The following is a 12,902-nucleotide window of genomic DNA, read 5'->3' as shown; positions in this document are numbered from 1 at the left end:
AAATGTATCTTAACTTCGTTGAAAAAAAGATAATTTGATGCGTTTGCTAAGCGGTGAGTTTTTGTAAGTTCACCACTAAATTAAGCGGTGAATTTCTGTAATTTCATCGCATTCACCGCTTATCTACATAATTTGGACACTTTTTTCAAAGCGGTGAATTTACTTAATTTCACTGCTAAATTCAGCAGTGAAATTATGTAATTTCACCGCTACCAGGCGATAAAGGTTTTTTTCACCGCATTCACCGCCTGATTTATGTAATTTCACCGCCTTCACCGCTTATCTTACATAATTTTGCGTTGAATGGCGGTGACATCTCGACCTCCGGGCCGCGGGATTGAGCTAAAGCTAGCCTCACTATACCGTGGCTAGCTATACTGGACAAAGCCAACCGCTCGCCGGTCATTTGAGAGCAATTCGTTAGTCGGTTACGTTAATTTTTTTTTTGCCATAAAAATGTACGACTACTGTTAATAAAATGGGTTTACCTTGTTGGCGACAACGAATGAGTGACCAGAGAGCTCTCTTCATCTTTCTCAGCTGCATCACCACCAAAACCACATCTCTACTCTAACACCACAATACAACAACCGGTCACAACCAACATTTTCATGGTAAGGAAAATCATTTTCGAAATCAGTTTCCTGTCAATAACGATGATTTAGAATCTAAATATTCCATAGATTGCTAAAATAAGAGCGTTTCTAGAACTCACAGAAGTAATGATTGTATGATAGCCCAAAGAACAATGCGTTTTGAGTAATTTTTTAAAATTAATTATCTGAGTTTATAGTAATTTAGCCCCTTTCTTTATGAACACACCTCACCTATTTTATGTATACTTTAGGGTTTTTTCTAATTGTTACCAATTTTTTCAAAGAATATACACATTTCTAAGAAGTTTAAATATCGACTAACTATAAAAAACTAAATTTATCATTATAGTCTCCTTTATTATCAAAACCATCTAAGGCTGTTTTTTATTGTTCTTACGTTTTTATATAATGATTAGTAATTTCAATACTACAATTAGTTACATATTCACTTTTACTATCAAATATAGCAGTTTTATAATCCTCTATATCTATTTGTTTCTTAACTGTACTCCTAGTTATTCCTTTTAAATTTTTTTCTTCTTTACGTTTAGCTAGTATAGCAATATGCTTTAGTTTTAAAAAACCTGCCTCTTTATTTGTATCATTAAGTATTTCTTTCTTGAGCTTAACTATTTCACTATTACTTAATATACCACTAACTTTCTCTATCTTTTTTTCGAAACTACTAACACCAGGTACAATTATATTTACAATTATACCATCTGTATCAGAATAAAGATAGGTGCAATCTAAATACTTCTTAAAGTTATTGTATACTGCTTTGTACATATATATATAGTTTTCTCAAATATTGAAAACCCTTTAGAATTAAATTTACTAACTTTATATTTCCTCCTGTTTTATGCAATGCTACTAGGTATTCACTACTTGGTACAAAATATCTAAAACTAATATAATCAAGTAGTTTAAAAAACCTATCATCATTATAAACTATTTCCATATCCTGTCTATTTTATACATTTTCTATGGTTTCACCAAAGAAGGCATTATTAATTAGTTTAAAGAACACATCACCAAATTTGTCTCTTCCATCTTAAGCCTCTTTTCTTTTTGCTATATTATACTATACATATCCCTTTACCCACTCACTCTTTTCTTTTTGTATTTTCTTTTTGATCGTAAGATCTGCTAATCTCAAACGGTGTCCTAAATACGGATCCAACATTTTTCCATCAGTGACATTTTTTTATAAACATTTATGCTGTAACATTAACTTTTTAATTGGTTTATATTTACCCATAGTCATAATTTGATATAGAGTAGATTGTGTCATATCAGCTTTACTCTTATCAAGGAAGAATGAGAATTTCATCGTTCTCTCATATAGCTATTTAGTATATTTAACATCAGTAACATATATGTAACCAATATCTTTAGTTGATTTAGTTTTTCTATAAAATTACATTTTGTTATTTCACCATTAGTTAGTGCTTGTATCATTGCGGCTGTCTATAATGAATTGAAATCGAAAAATATTAAGTAGTTTTTTAATCAGTTTTTTTATTGTTTATTTAAAATTAATTTCAACATAACAATCTCCTAGTTCTGATACCGATCTTCCTTTAATACCACTTTGATTAGTATCATATATACCAACATTATCTTCTTTTGTAATACTTCAACTTAAGACCTGTATTTTTTATCTCACATAACCAATCTAATCGAGGAATTGACCATGCATATGCAGGATCAATCGAACAGCACTCTAAACACAAACTATTATGTTTGAAATAATTTTACATCTGACTTTATGAATGTCATTAGGTTTTACATCTGATATCCGTGGAATCTTTCATAGCCTGTTGATAATCACCATCATTAATACCACATTGTCTTAGTTTAGACTAAAATGCTTCTTTATTTGGTAATGATATATGATTTAGTTTATCTATGCCATCAAATCATTCCTATGGGACAATACTTTTTCTTTTCAATCTATGTTTCTTTCGAACTTTACATTCACAATTACTCAATGTCGTACTAATAGCATCTAAATAAGTGCATCAAGGAATATAAACATATCTAATACTTTTACATATCATAAATCTATACTGATAGAATTCTCATCAGTCTTTGCTAACCTTTTCCTCCTAACTCCTTTTTCTTATTTGTTTATAAACGGATGTTTACCTTATTTAGATCTATTATAGAAGTACAATTGTTCTGCAGTACACCTAGACTTAAACCAAAAATTACAGCGACTACGCTCCTCAAGTTTCCATTAAATTCAACATAATCTACGACTGGTTTTGGTCTCTTGATGTAATAGTTTTCTAGACTATTTGGATTCTTATATATATATTCATTACAATAAAAACAACATTAATTCTGTACTTTTTCTATAATCGTGTCTTCATTAATTGGTTTGAAAATATCACATATATCTTTAATTAGATTATAGATTCATAGGATTCAACTCGATCAACAAACCACTCCACGACGTTGCCACTGCGTAGATCTGCTGGGTCTCCGCCAGAGTAACTCTCAATTTTATCTATTATATCTTGATAATCATTTTTGATATAAATAATATGAAGGATATACCTTTATATATTATATAGTGTTCTTTATATTTTATTAAGTTACGTCCTTTAGTGTCATTATGATTAATTAATACTGGGTTAATAGTTTTTCTTTTATTTAGCTTAAATAGATTGAGTTTCTTCTTTTCTGATATTTTCTTTAATTGACAATAATCAAGAAACAGGTTCAACAACAGGTAATTTTATCTGACTAATATATTCAAGCTTCATCTAATTACTAACTGTTGAGGGATATCATTAGCAGGATAGAAATATGCTATTAAACAATATAATAAACAAAAATCATCAAAATTCGGTAGATATATGATTCGATTAAAATGGTCCATTCTCCATACTGATTTATCTAATTCTCCTTCTTGCGTCTTTGTTTCAAATTCATTAATCAATAAATCCAGATCTTTTAGTGTATCAAGAATAATGTTACCCTTAAATATCCGACTGTTTATATCATGATTCTTAGATTTTTATGTTTCTTATAATCATTACAACTGTTCAAATATATATTACAAATTTCACATAATATCAATCCCTTTAAGTCAGAGAAATATTCATCAATCTGTTTTTCAATGTAAATAGTAAAATCATCGGTAATATCATAACCAGCTTTAATATAATCATCAACGGAGTTCTTTCCAGTAGCTAACCTATAATTCTTTTTTAAGTTTAATTGATTTCTCGCGTCTTGTCTTAACTATTCTAGTTAATATCATACTATCACAGAAACCACATTTTGATTTATTGAGATTAGTGTCAGTTTTAACTTCATTATTACTAACTTTAATAGCAAAAGGTTCATTAGCACTACTTTCTCTATCACTGTTACTATCAATATTACTGGCACTATCACTATCACTATCACTTTTGCTATTGCTATCACTATCACTATAACCATTATATCTATTATCACTATTACCAACAACTGGCTGTGTAACCGTAGGTAATTCAACAAAATCAAAATCTCTTCCATTTGCTAAACTGAGAAATTTACGAAAAAACAAAATAGCGCTCTCACCTTGATCGTCCATTTCATTATCCCAAACTTTGAAACAATATAAATATTAACAATGTAGAAATGAGAGTCAAATCTGATAATTGCATAAAAACATTGGTGTGGAAGTTGTGATGATTGTCAAAATAAACCCTATATATGTCATGTGCGTATAGAAACGTTTGATTTTACTGAAAGATATAATCAATTGAGTATGCATCATAATAACCCTAACCAATATATAACAATTAGCATGTGTAAAGTAGATCAACCTATATCAAACTATAGATTTAAAAATTTTAGATGTAGATTATCATTTCAACTTCATGGATTTAAATTCAGACTTACTAGGGATAGGTTTAAAAAAACATATTAAAATGTATAACATTGCATCATTTAATATACTAAAAATGATTACTTATAAGTTCTATTTGATTGATCCTTTTTCCTCATTCTGTTTCAAACTAGAGGTGGGATTACTTTTTAATGATACAACATTCCAGGTTAATTCTATTAACGCTGACTACTGCGATGATGAACATAGAGCATTTAAATCAGATCTAATTGAGTTAGTAATGAAAAATAAATATGATAAAAGAACTTTTGAAAATTTTTAAAAAACAGAATTACATAATAATAAAGGTGAATTTGTTGAGTTATGTAACAATCTACACAGTGAAGAAGTACATAATCAAAACAAATTAACTGGGTTTGTGAAGCTTTTTAACCGTATGAAATGATAACGGACGTAGGATGCGTTTTTATTCGCATAATTGTGATACTCGTCATCGTACTTATATTATATGATCCATATGAAGATTTAGGAACAAAAGGAAATAGAACTATAAAATATGAACCCTTTGATATAAAAAACACAACTTCATTTTATATGGACTATCAACTAAATTTATGGACTATCATTTTATATGGACTATCAGGTTTAAAACAACAATTATAAGAAAGTTTTGTAGTCTACTTAATTAATGATTTTTGTTATGATACAAATAAATGGAAAGTATATAAAATTTATCCTAAAGATGATTAATATTTATTACAAGAAATTACTATCTTTACTGATAGTTCGATTGCATTTGATGATATGGGCGATTACATGATGTCAGAAGTAGATTCATTAAAATCAAAACGTAGATATTCTAATATTATCATAATGTTTACAGGACACACTAACAGATATAAATACGAAAATCAACAGAGAATATTCGTATGGTTTATGTTACATTTAATAGTTAACAGCAATTAGTTCAAAGAGTAAAAGCGATTTTATAAAATGTTTCTAACTTATATGGATTCAAACATTATGGATATGGGATAGTAGCCTATGATATGTAGTAATTAATATTATATTGTATTAGATAAAGGTAGAAACCTTTTTAATGATCCTAATATAGGTGATCTAGATATTGAAAAATAAATAGAATATTCAGAATTTAATGAAAATTAGTATCATTCATTAAGTGCATATTTAAAAAAAAATAATGAAAGAACCAATACAAATCAAACAATAAGAGTTGATGTTTTAATTTTATGAGAATTTGAAATTTAAAAGTATTAGGTATACCATGTAAATTGCATGAGAAATTAAAATGTATAATAACTAAAATGAATCGTACAAAATTTGCTATTGAATGTATGATAGGTGTAATTGGACTTGTGAGTTATTATAAATTTGGTAGTAGTGATGACAGTATTTATATGAAAACACAAGGTATAGATATGATGGATACTAATATAGCAAAAATTAGATAATGTATTGGTAAGAAAACATTAACAAGATATGGCGATACAGGTGGATTATTAGAGCTCATAGAGATGTAACTGAATATGCCATTCATAAAAAATTGTATTCATATTGAAATAAAGAATGTTAAAAATGTGATTATATTATAGAAGGCGATAATAATATAGATGTTGAAATAAATTTAACAAGTCATTATCTTGATGGTCATGGATCATCAGTTTAATAATGTAATGAATGTAATAAGATGATATAAGGGATATCACTAGAGTGATAAATTTAATAAATGTAAAATAATTAAATCTAGAGATTGTAATTATACTACGAATGAGAATAAATTTAATGAAATTATGTTAATAAATATGAATAAATATAATGAATTATAATAGTAGTCATCAAAATTCAATTACAAGATATTGTAAAGGTTATAAAAGACTATTTGGTTGGTATCAATTTAAAAATAAGTGTAATAATAAGACAGTAAAATGTTATGGTAATGCATCTGCTAATGATTTAACCAATAACGATACTACTATTGCTAATAATAAATTATCACATGAAACCATAGAAACCATATTTAAAAAAATAAAATATTATATCAATACGAAGATTCTATAATAGCTGATATAATAATTAAATTATTAAATATAGTTAGTGAAAATAAGACATGTAAAAAAATGAAGAACAATTTTATTAAATTGTACTAAAACACATCAATTTGATTTGAATGTAAAAGTAAAGAAATTAGAATATGTTCTTTTCGTAATATAGATGAAAATTATATTGAGTTTTTTAAATAAAATATATATAGAGAATGGTTAAAGCAAAAAGTAAGATGCGATAAATGTAATATTGAAGTCAGTAGAAAAGTATCAGTTAGACATTAAAATTAACTGTACAATTAATAAATAAAATACTTAGAATTATATATTTCATGAGAATAGTAAGTATACTGATTGTATAGTAATTAAAAGATAGTTATAGTGAGTATGAAATAGCATATTGAGCTTAGTATAGGTATAGTGAGTGCAATATGGGTATTTTATATGTTCTGCCTTATTGAGCTATGATTCCCACAGTTAACTGTAAAAATTTGTAAGATAATTTAGGACACTCCAGAGTATTTAAATCAATTACTGGACAATCGAGCAACTCCGATAAAAAGTGAGACTTTTCAAAACCTTTAGCGTAATAAACCACTCTTGGGTTTCTTAAGCGAACGCTTTGGACAATTTGTGTCAGATAAATGTAAGGATAGTTTTCAGTGTTCCAATCTAAGCCATGTAGGTTTTTAGATAACCAATTGATTGAAGTTTTCTGCGGATTTGTCAAATCGGAAAATTTTGATGGTGGTTAAAACAAAACACAATCGTTTTAATCTGCAGTACATATACCAAATAAACTTTTCTTTCCTGTGACGGAAACCTTCAAGGTCTAGCACAACTGTTTTACTGCTTAACATTCCAACCAGTGATAAATTTTTGAGTGAAAAACTCTAATATACAAACAAAAAAGAAATCCTGTCAGATGTCCAGTGAAACAACTATTAAGCTTCCAGAGAGCAGGTATGAGTAGCCGGGTCCTTCAGTGTAGAGCTCGTGGATGAAACACCAGCGTCATGCAAAATTGCGGGTAATCGTAGAACTTTGGAGTTGTTTAGGTACGAATCGAAAGAAGAGTTATCTATTCCAATAAGTCCTCCGTATGGTCGAAGTTTCAAAGTATTATCATAATCAAAGTTTTCCTTTTGACTGAAGTATTCACTTGATGCTAAGAAGTAGTTCAGTTTTACTGAATTATTTGGGGATGTTGTGGCTAATAACAAATACTTCTCATGAATGTTTTTCAAACAATATCTAAAAACAATTGGTTTATCAAGATGCATTCCGAGTTAGATTGAAGCCGCCTGAAACTGAAAAAAGACACTTTTAACTTTCTCTTTGAAAAAATTAAATTAATCTAATTCATAGAGGAACAGATTGCAAAACTAATTGTCTGGTGGAGTTGAAAGCGTTCAAATAAATTATAACGTTTTTCATGTTTGTCCGAGTTCATTCGTAGAACAGTGGCATTTTTATACAAACTCTTTTTCATTAGAAAGTCAAACAAAAAAAATTGTCTATTATTTCCGTTTTATAGCACCAGTGTGAACATAAGGTATTGTAAATAAAATAACAACCCATTTAAAAGGTTCTATTTTGATTCTTTAAAACCTTTCCGGAAAGATAAGAACTGGCGCAGACTACACTGATACTTTCAAATCTGTCTTTACTTCAGTTAAGCAGAGTACATGTAGCATAAAAACAGCAGACACTAAAGAAAATATCTTCTCGTCCATATAAATTAATCGTTGTAGAACACAAACCCTTCTAAGTATAGTAGCCGACCACCCACAAAACTAGTTTTCAGTTTTTCAGTCAAAACCAGATTCCTTAGATTCATTACGTTATAAGTAAAATATTTAAATTCTGTCTCAATCGTTGAAAATTGTAATGATATACATTTACGCTTTGATAATTCTTGTTAATAAGAACTATTCAGTTTACTTCAACAGATTACTTCAATTCAAATTTTTTACCATATTCTTCTTAGATTTTTCTAACAGTCTTTTTTTGGTATATTTTACAGTCTTCAACAATTTATTCAAGGCCCCTTATACGAGTGTAAACAGATGAAGATATCACTGAAATCTTAAAATGTTTCCCATTGCAATTATACTAAAAGAAAAATCTTCTACCAGCAGTCGAACATTAAAAAAAGAGAATATTGTTATTGTTCAGCAAGAGTATCAAGGCAAAGACTGGAAAACTGTGAAACACATGGCATTACCTGTTGTTACTTTCGATTTCATTCAGTATTTTAGATCTGAAAAAGAGTCACTTAAGGGAGCTCAATATACTCCGGAATTTGTTGCGGGCTGTACTCGTGAGTTTATTTTTGACTCAAATGTTCTGGGAGATGAAATTAGAAGAAGTGTCTATGATTACGATGTTCCAGAAGTACCTATCTACGAAAATCAGGAAGAATATTGGCAGGATTTGGAACTCATTGAAAACTTTCGGAAAACCCCGCTATTACTGAAACTCCAGATTCAACAACCAAGAACTTAGAAAACTCGATAACATCTACAGCAATTTCAACAAGATTAATCAAAACACTTGAATGTAGTTGGCTCGTGGCAACCAACAGTCTTGAAACACCGCCTGTCAGTTCCTGTCTTGCTCCAAAAAAAACGTAAATGCGAAACAATTCTCTTAAAACCTCAAACAGTTATAGTCTTTTGAATTGCATTTGCTCAACCTCAATAAACTACTAATAATACAATAAAACATTGTTCGTTGCTTTGTTGATGTTTTAATTGTGTGTTCGTCTCTCTAGTTTTCTCACCTTTGATGGCTAAAAGTATGTTCTGAGAAAAAAATTACTTTCATAATGACAAATAAAGTTTGGTAGTACAGTATGTTTTCCTGAAAGTTTTGATCCAAATAAATTAAATCTGTTAGTTCAAGCCCACGACATTAGCAGATTATTTACTTCCTTAATGTCTCTATTTGTTTAGTATAATAACAAGTGTTCACACAGACAGCTACAAAACGTCTTTATGTACAGATATTGTCATGAGAAAAGTCAAGAAGGAACAATCATCAACCACTGACATAGTTTGTTTACAAACCAAACTCGAACTGAACTCAAACAAATTCTTATTAGTGCGCTCTATTGCTATACAATTACTGTATTAAACTGTAATAACAAAATCACCCAATGCAGACAGTTGAACATGTAATCTTATTCAAAAATAATTCATTGACACTCTTGGTCGATCGGTCTCCCAATCACAATAGAACAATACAACTACTCGTGCAAAATGACTTTCGGCAGTGACTATAGTAGTTAGTCATAGTATACATTTTATTCTAAAAATAGATTGGTGACACAGAGAGTTCTAACAACAGCACAGGCACAGCAGCAACCACTTACCTCCTTGCCTATTACTATATTTTGTTCTCACGCATGATCAAATAGAGGGTTAAAAGAGTATTTGAGAGGACTGACTGATAGCAACAGACATAAGGAATACTACAAACAGTCAACAATTTTTTTCAACTAGTTGGTAAGCCGTGGTTGATGACAATTTTTGGTTATAAAACTTTGATATAATCTTAGTACCAGGTAAAATGATGTCCACAAAAAATTAACTTTAACACCTGAAACCCAGCGCAAATGGTATTTCACACAATTTTAATACTTCAGAACTTTTGAATTTTCCCAAAATTTTTCAATTTTTTTTCAATGATTAGGTCCACCAGGTGATGTGAGGTCAACAAAAAATTGCTTTTGAGAACTGAAACCCAGCGCAAAATTCATTTCACACAATTTTAGTACTTCAAATTTTTTGAATTTTCCAAAACTTTTTCAAATTTTTTTTTTCGATGATTAGGCCCACCAGGTGAGATGAGGTAACAAAAATTGCCTTCGAGACCTGAAGCCCAGCGCAAAATACAATTCACACAATTTTAACACTTTCAATTTTTCAATTTTTTTTTCAACTTTTTTTTTCAAAAACAATTGTTTTCACTGATGAGGCTCACCTGTGCTGATTCCAAAATGACAACCACTAAAACAGCACTAAAAAATCACAAAATTTAACAAAAATGTGTCTCACTGGGCACGCAACGAGGGGGGGGCATTTGGGTGTTACTGTGTTCGCAACGGGGGGACACGAAAAAAATTTTCGAAAAGTTGATAGTTTTTGTCGTTTGTCACCGCTCTTGCCAAAACGCCAAAAACTATCAACTTTTGGAAAAAATTTTTCGTGTCCCCCCCCCGTTGCGAACACAGTAACACCCAAATGTCCCCCCCCCCCCACCCGTTGCGTGCCCAGTAAGACACCTTACTACTTAAATAGTTAAATAATTTTGTTGCGCCTTTTTTCTTGGAAATTGCTTTTCTGCGTAAGTTCACAGATATAAGCAATTGAGAATTCATTAAAAAGACAAAAACAGTTCGTAATTAAAAAAATTACATTTCCTTCCTATCTGACTGGCACATTTTAACAGCGATAATTATACAAATTTTTAGATTCCGCAAGTGATTCACGTTTGCATCAAAACATAAAAAGTAAGTTCGTCATCAAATTTTCCGAATTAATTACAACAAAGTCTTGCATGGGAATCATCAAGCATGGAAATAAGCGTTAGTAAAAAACGGGCTTTCTGCGATTTGTCTTCAAATGGCTGAACTAATTCCTCTGCGCAAAGACGGTAACTTTGAAGTCCCCTCAAAATTTCGGCCAATTAGCCTATTGTCAACCTTAAGCAAGGTGTATGAAAAAAAACAGAACACAAGAATGGCAGATTTCCTTGAAAACAAATACTTCTCTCTATACAGCCTGGTAAAATCATAGAAGTTAGAAAAAACCTTATCAAGATTTGAAAAAAAATTGGAAATTGGTGTTTGAGAAAGAAACGTGTGATTAAGAGTAAAAATAAGTAATTTTACGGGTTTGGCAGAAGTGTACAACAATCACAAACTTCACTGCTAGGCAAAGTGGAAGTAGTTTCCTTCAAATATGTCTAACGAGTTTTCATTGACAAGAGATTTCAATCTGCATATCGATCACATAACATATTAGAGTTAACCCGATTTATATCTGGACACTCTTGTAAAGGAGGTCCTGGATCAGATTGCGAAAACTTCTCCAAGTTAGAAGCAAGTTAGAATGCAAGTAGTGGTAAAGACAAAATATTCAAAAAGAGGGGTGGCATACTGCTCAAACCTAGCCCTTCTAGTACTTTAGCTTGTATGACTGATTGCACCTATAAATGTGACAATTATGCTTGTGTTTGTGGGAGTGTTTGTGTGTTCTGTTTGTGTTATATCGGACTCCGTCCCAGACCGAAGTGACCTCTGATCAGACGAGTATGCGCTCGAAGATCATTGTGCGCTCGAAGTGCGCTCGAAGCCGCCTCTGATCAGACGAGTTCCAGACCGAAGTGACCCCTGATCAGACAAGTTCCAGTCCATTGTCCAGACGAGTTCCAGACCATTGTCCAGACTAAAGTGCGCTCGAAATATTGTCCCAGACTAAAGTGCGCTCGAAATCACCTCTGATCAGAGAATGATTTTGAACATGAACAAATCTCTCAATATCGTTATAATATATTCATTTCATCTATCATTTTATCAATCTTATATTCAACTAACAAAAAAAACCAATCCTGAAAGTATTGTTAATGAAAGTAAATCGAAAAAAAATGATCAAAAAAATTACTGAGTATGCCATTTTTTATGCTTTTAACTGAAAAATGAACTTAGACAGCTCTGCATAAAAACGTCTTGATCTACTTTGATTCAAATTTTTCTTGAGGGGACCGGCATTTGTTATCAGCTGGACCCGTTGGTTCTGATCAAACTCATCAGATTCTCAAGTTCCGATCAGAATGCTGTTTTATTGTTGTCTCTCACCCGAGACAACCAAAGTCAGTAAGAAAACAAAAAAAAAATTGCAAACAATTTAGCTCGAATTGTTCTCTGGTCAGACTAGTGTGCGCTCGAATCGGCCTCTGATCAGACTAGTGTGCGCTTGAAACTGCCTCTGATCAGACCGTCCCAGAACAAAGTGGCCTCTGATCAGGCAAGTTCCAGACCATTGTCCAGACAAAAGTGCGCTCGAAGCCTTTTCCAGACCATGTAATTCGAGCGCACCGGGAACATGTGTGCGCTCGAAACTCGTCTGATCAGGGGTCACTTCGGTCTGGCCACCTCGACCTGGGTTGTATGACTGATTGCACCTATAAATGTGACAATTATGCTTGTGTTTGTGGGAGTGTTTGTGTGTTCTGTTTGTGTTATATCGGACTTACTTGTTCATCAATGATAGCGAAAGAGAACAAAGCAATCATCACATCTTGAGTCTGTTTTTTTCCTTCTATTGCTTCTGGAGATAAGTATGTTTCCACGTCTGTTCCCACTGATTTTTCTCTTCTTACCCGCTTTAT

General features: G+C 31.1%; 1 protein-coding gene across 1 annotated transcript in view; it reads right to left on the bottom strand.

Moving 5' to 3' along the window:
• LOC142340371 (uncharacterized) overlaps positions 1-12,902 on the bottom strand; it is a 76,793-nt gene that overhangs the window by 57,687 nt on the left and 6,204 nt on the right. Inside the window, exons 3-4 of the mRNA XM_075390947.1 lie at positions 12,768-12,902; positions 489-570 (exon numbers count right to left, since the gene is read on the bottom strand). The exon at positions 12,768-12,902 is cut by the window's right edge and continues 11 nt beyond it. Coding sequence (XP_075247062.1) covers positions 489-570; positions 12,768-12,902 — 217 coding nt within the window. The remainder of the gene's footprint in view (positions 1-488; positions 571-12,767) is intronic.

This window comes from Convolutriloba macropyga, chromosome 5, assembly GCF_964194025.1.
Source record: "Convolutriloba macropyga chromosome 5, txConMacr16.3, whole genome shotgun sequence".
Lineage (NCBI taxonomy): Eukaryota > Metazoa > Xenacoelomorpha > Acoela > Convolutidae > Convolutriloba > Convolutriloba macropyga.
This window is presented reverse-complemented; position numbering and strand designations above follow the sequence as displayed.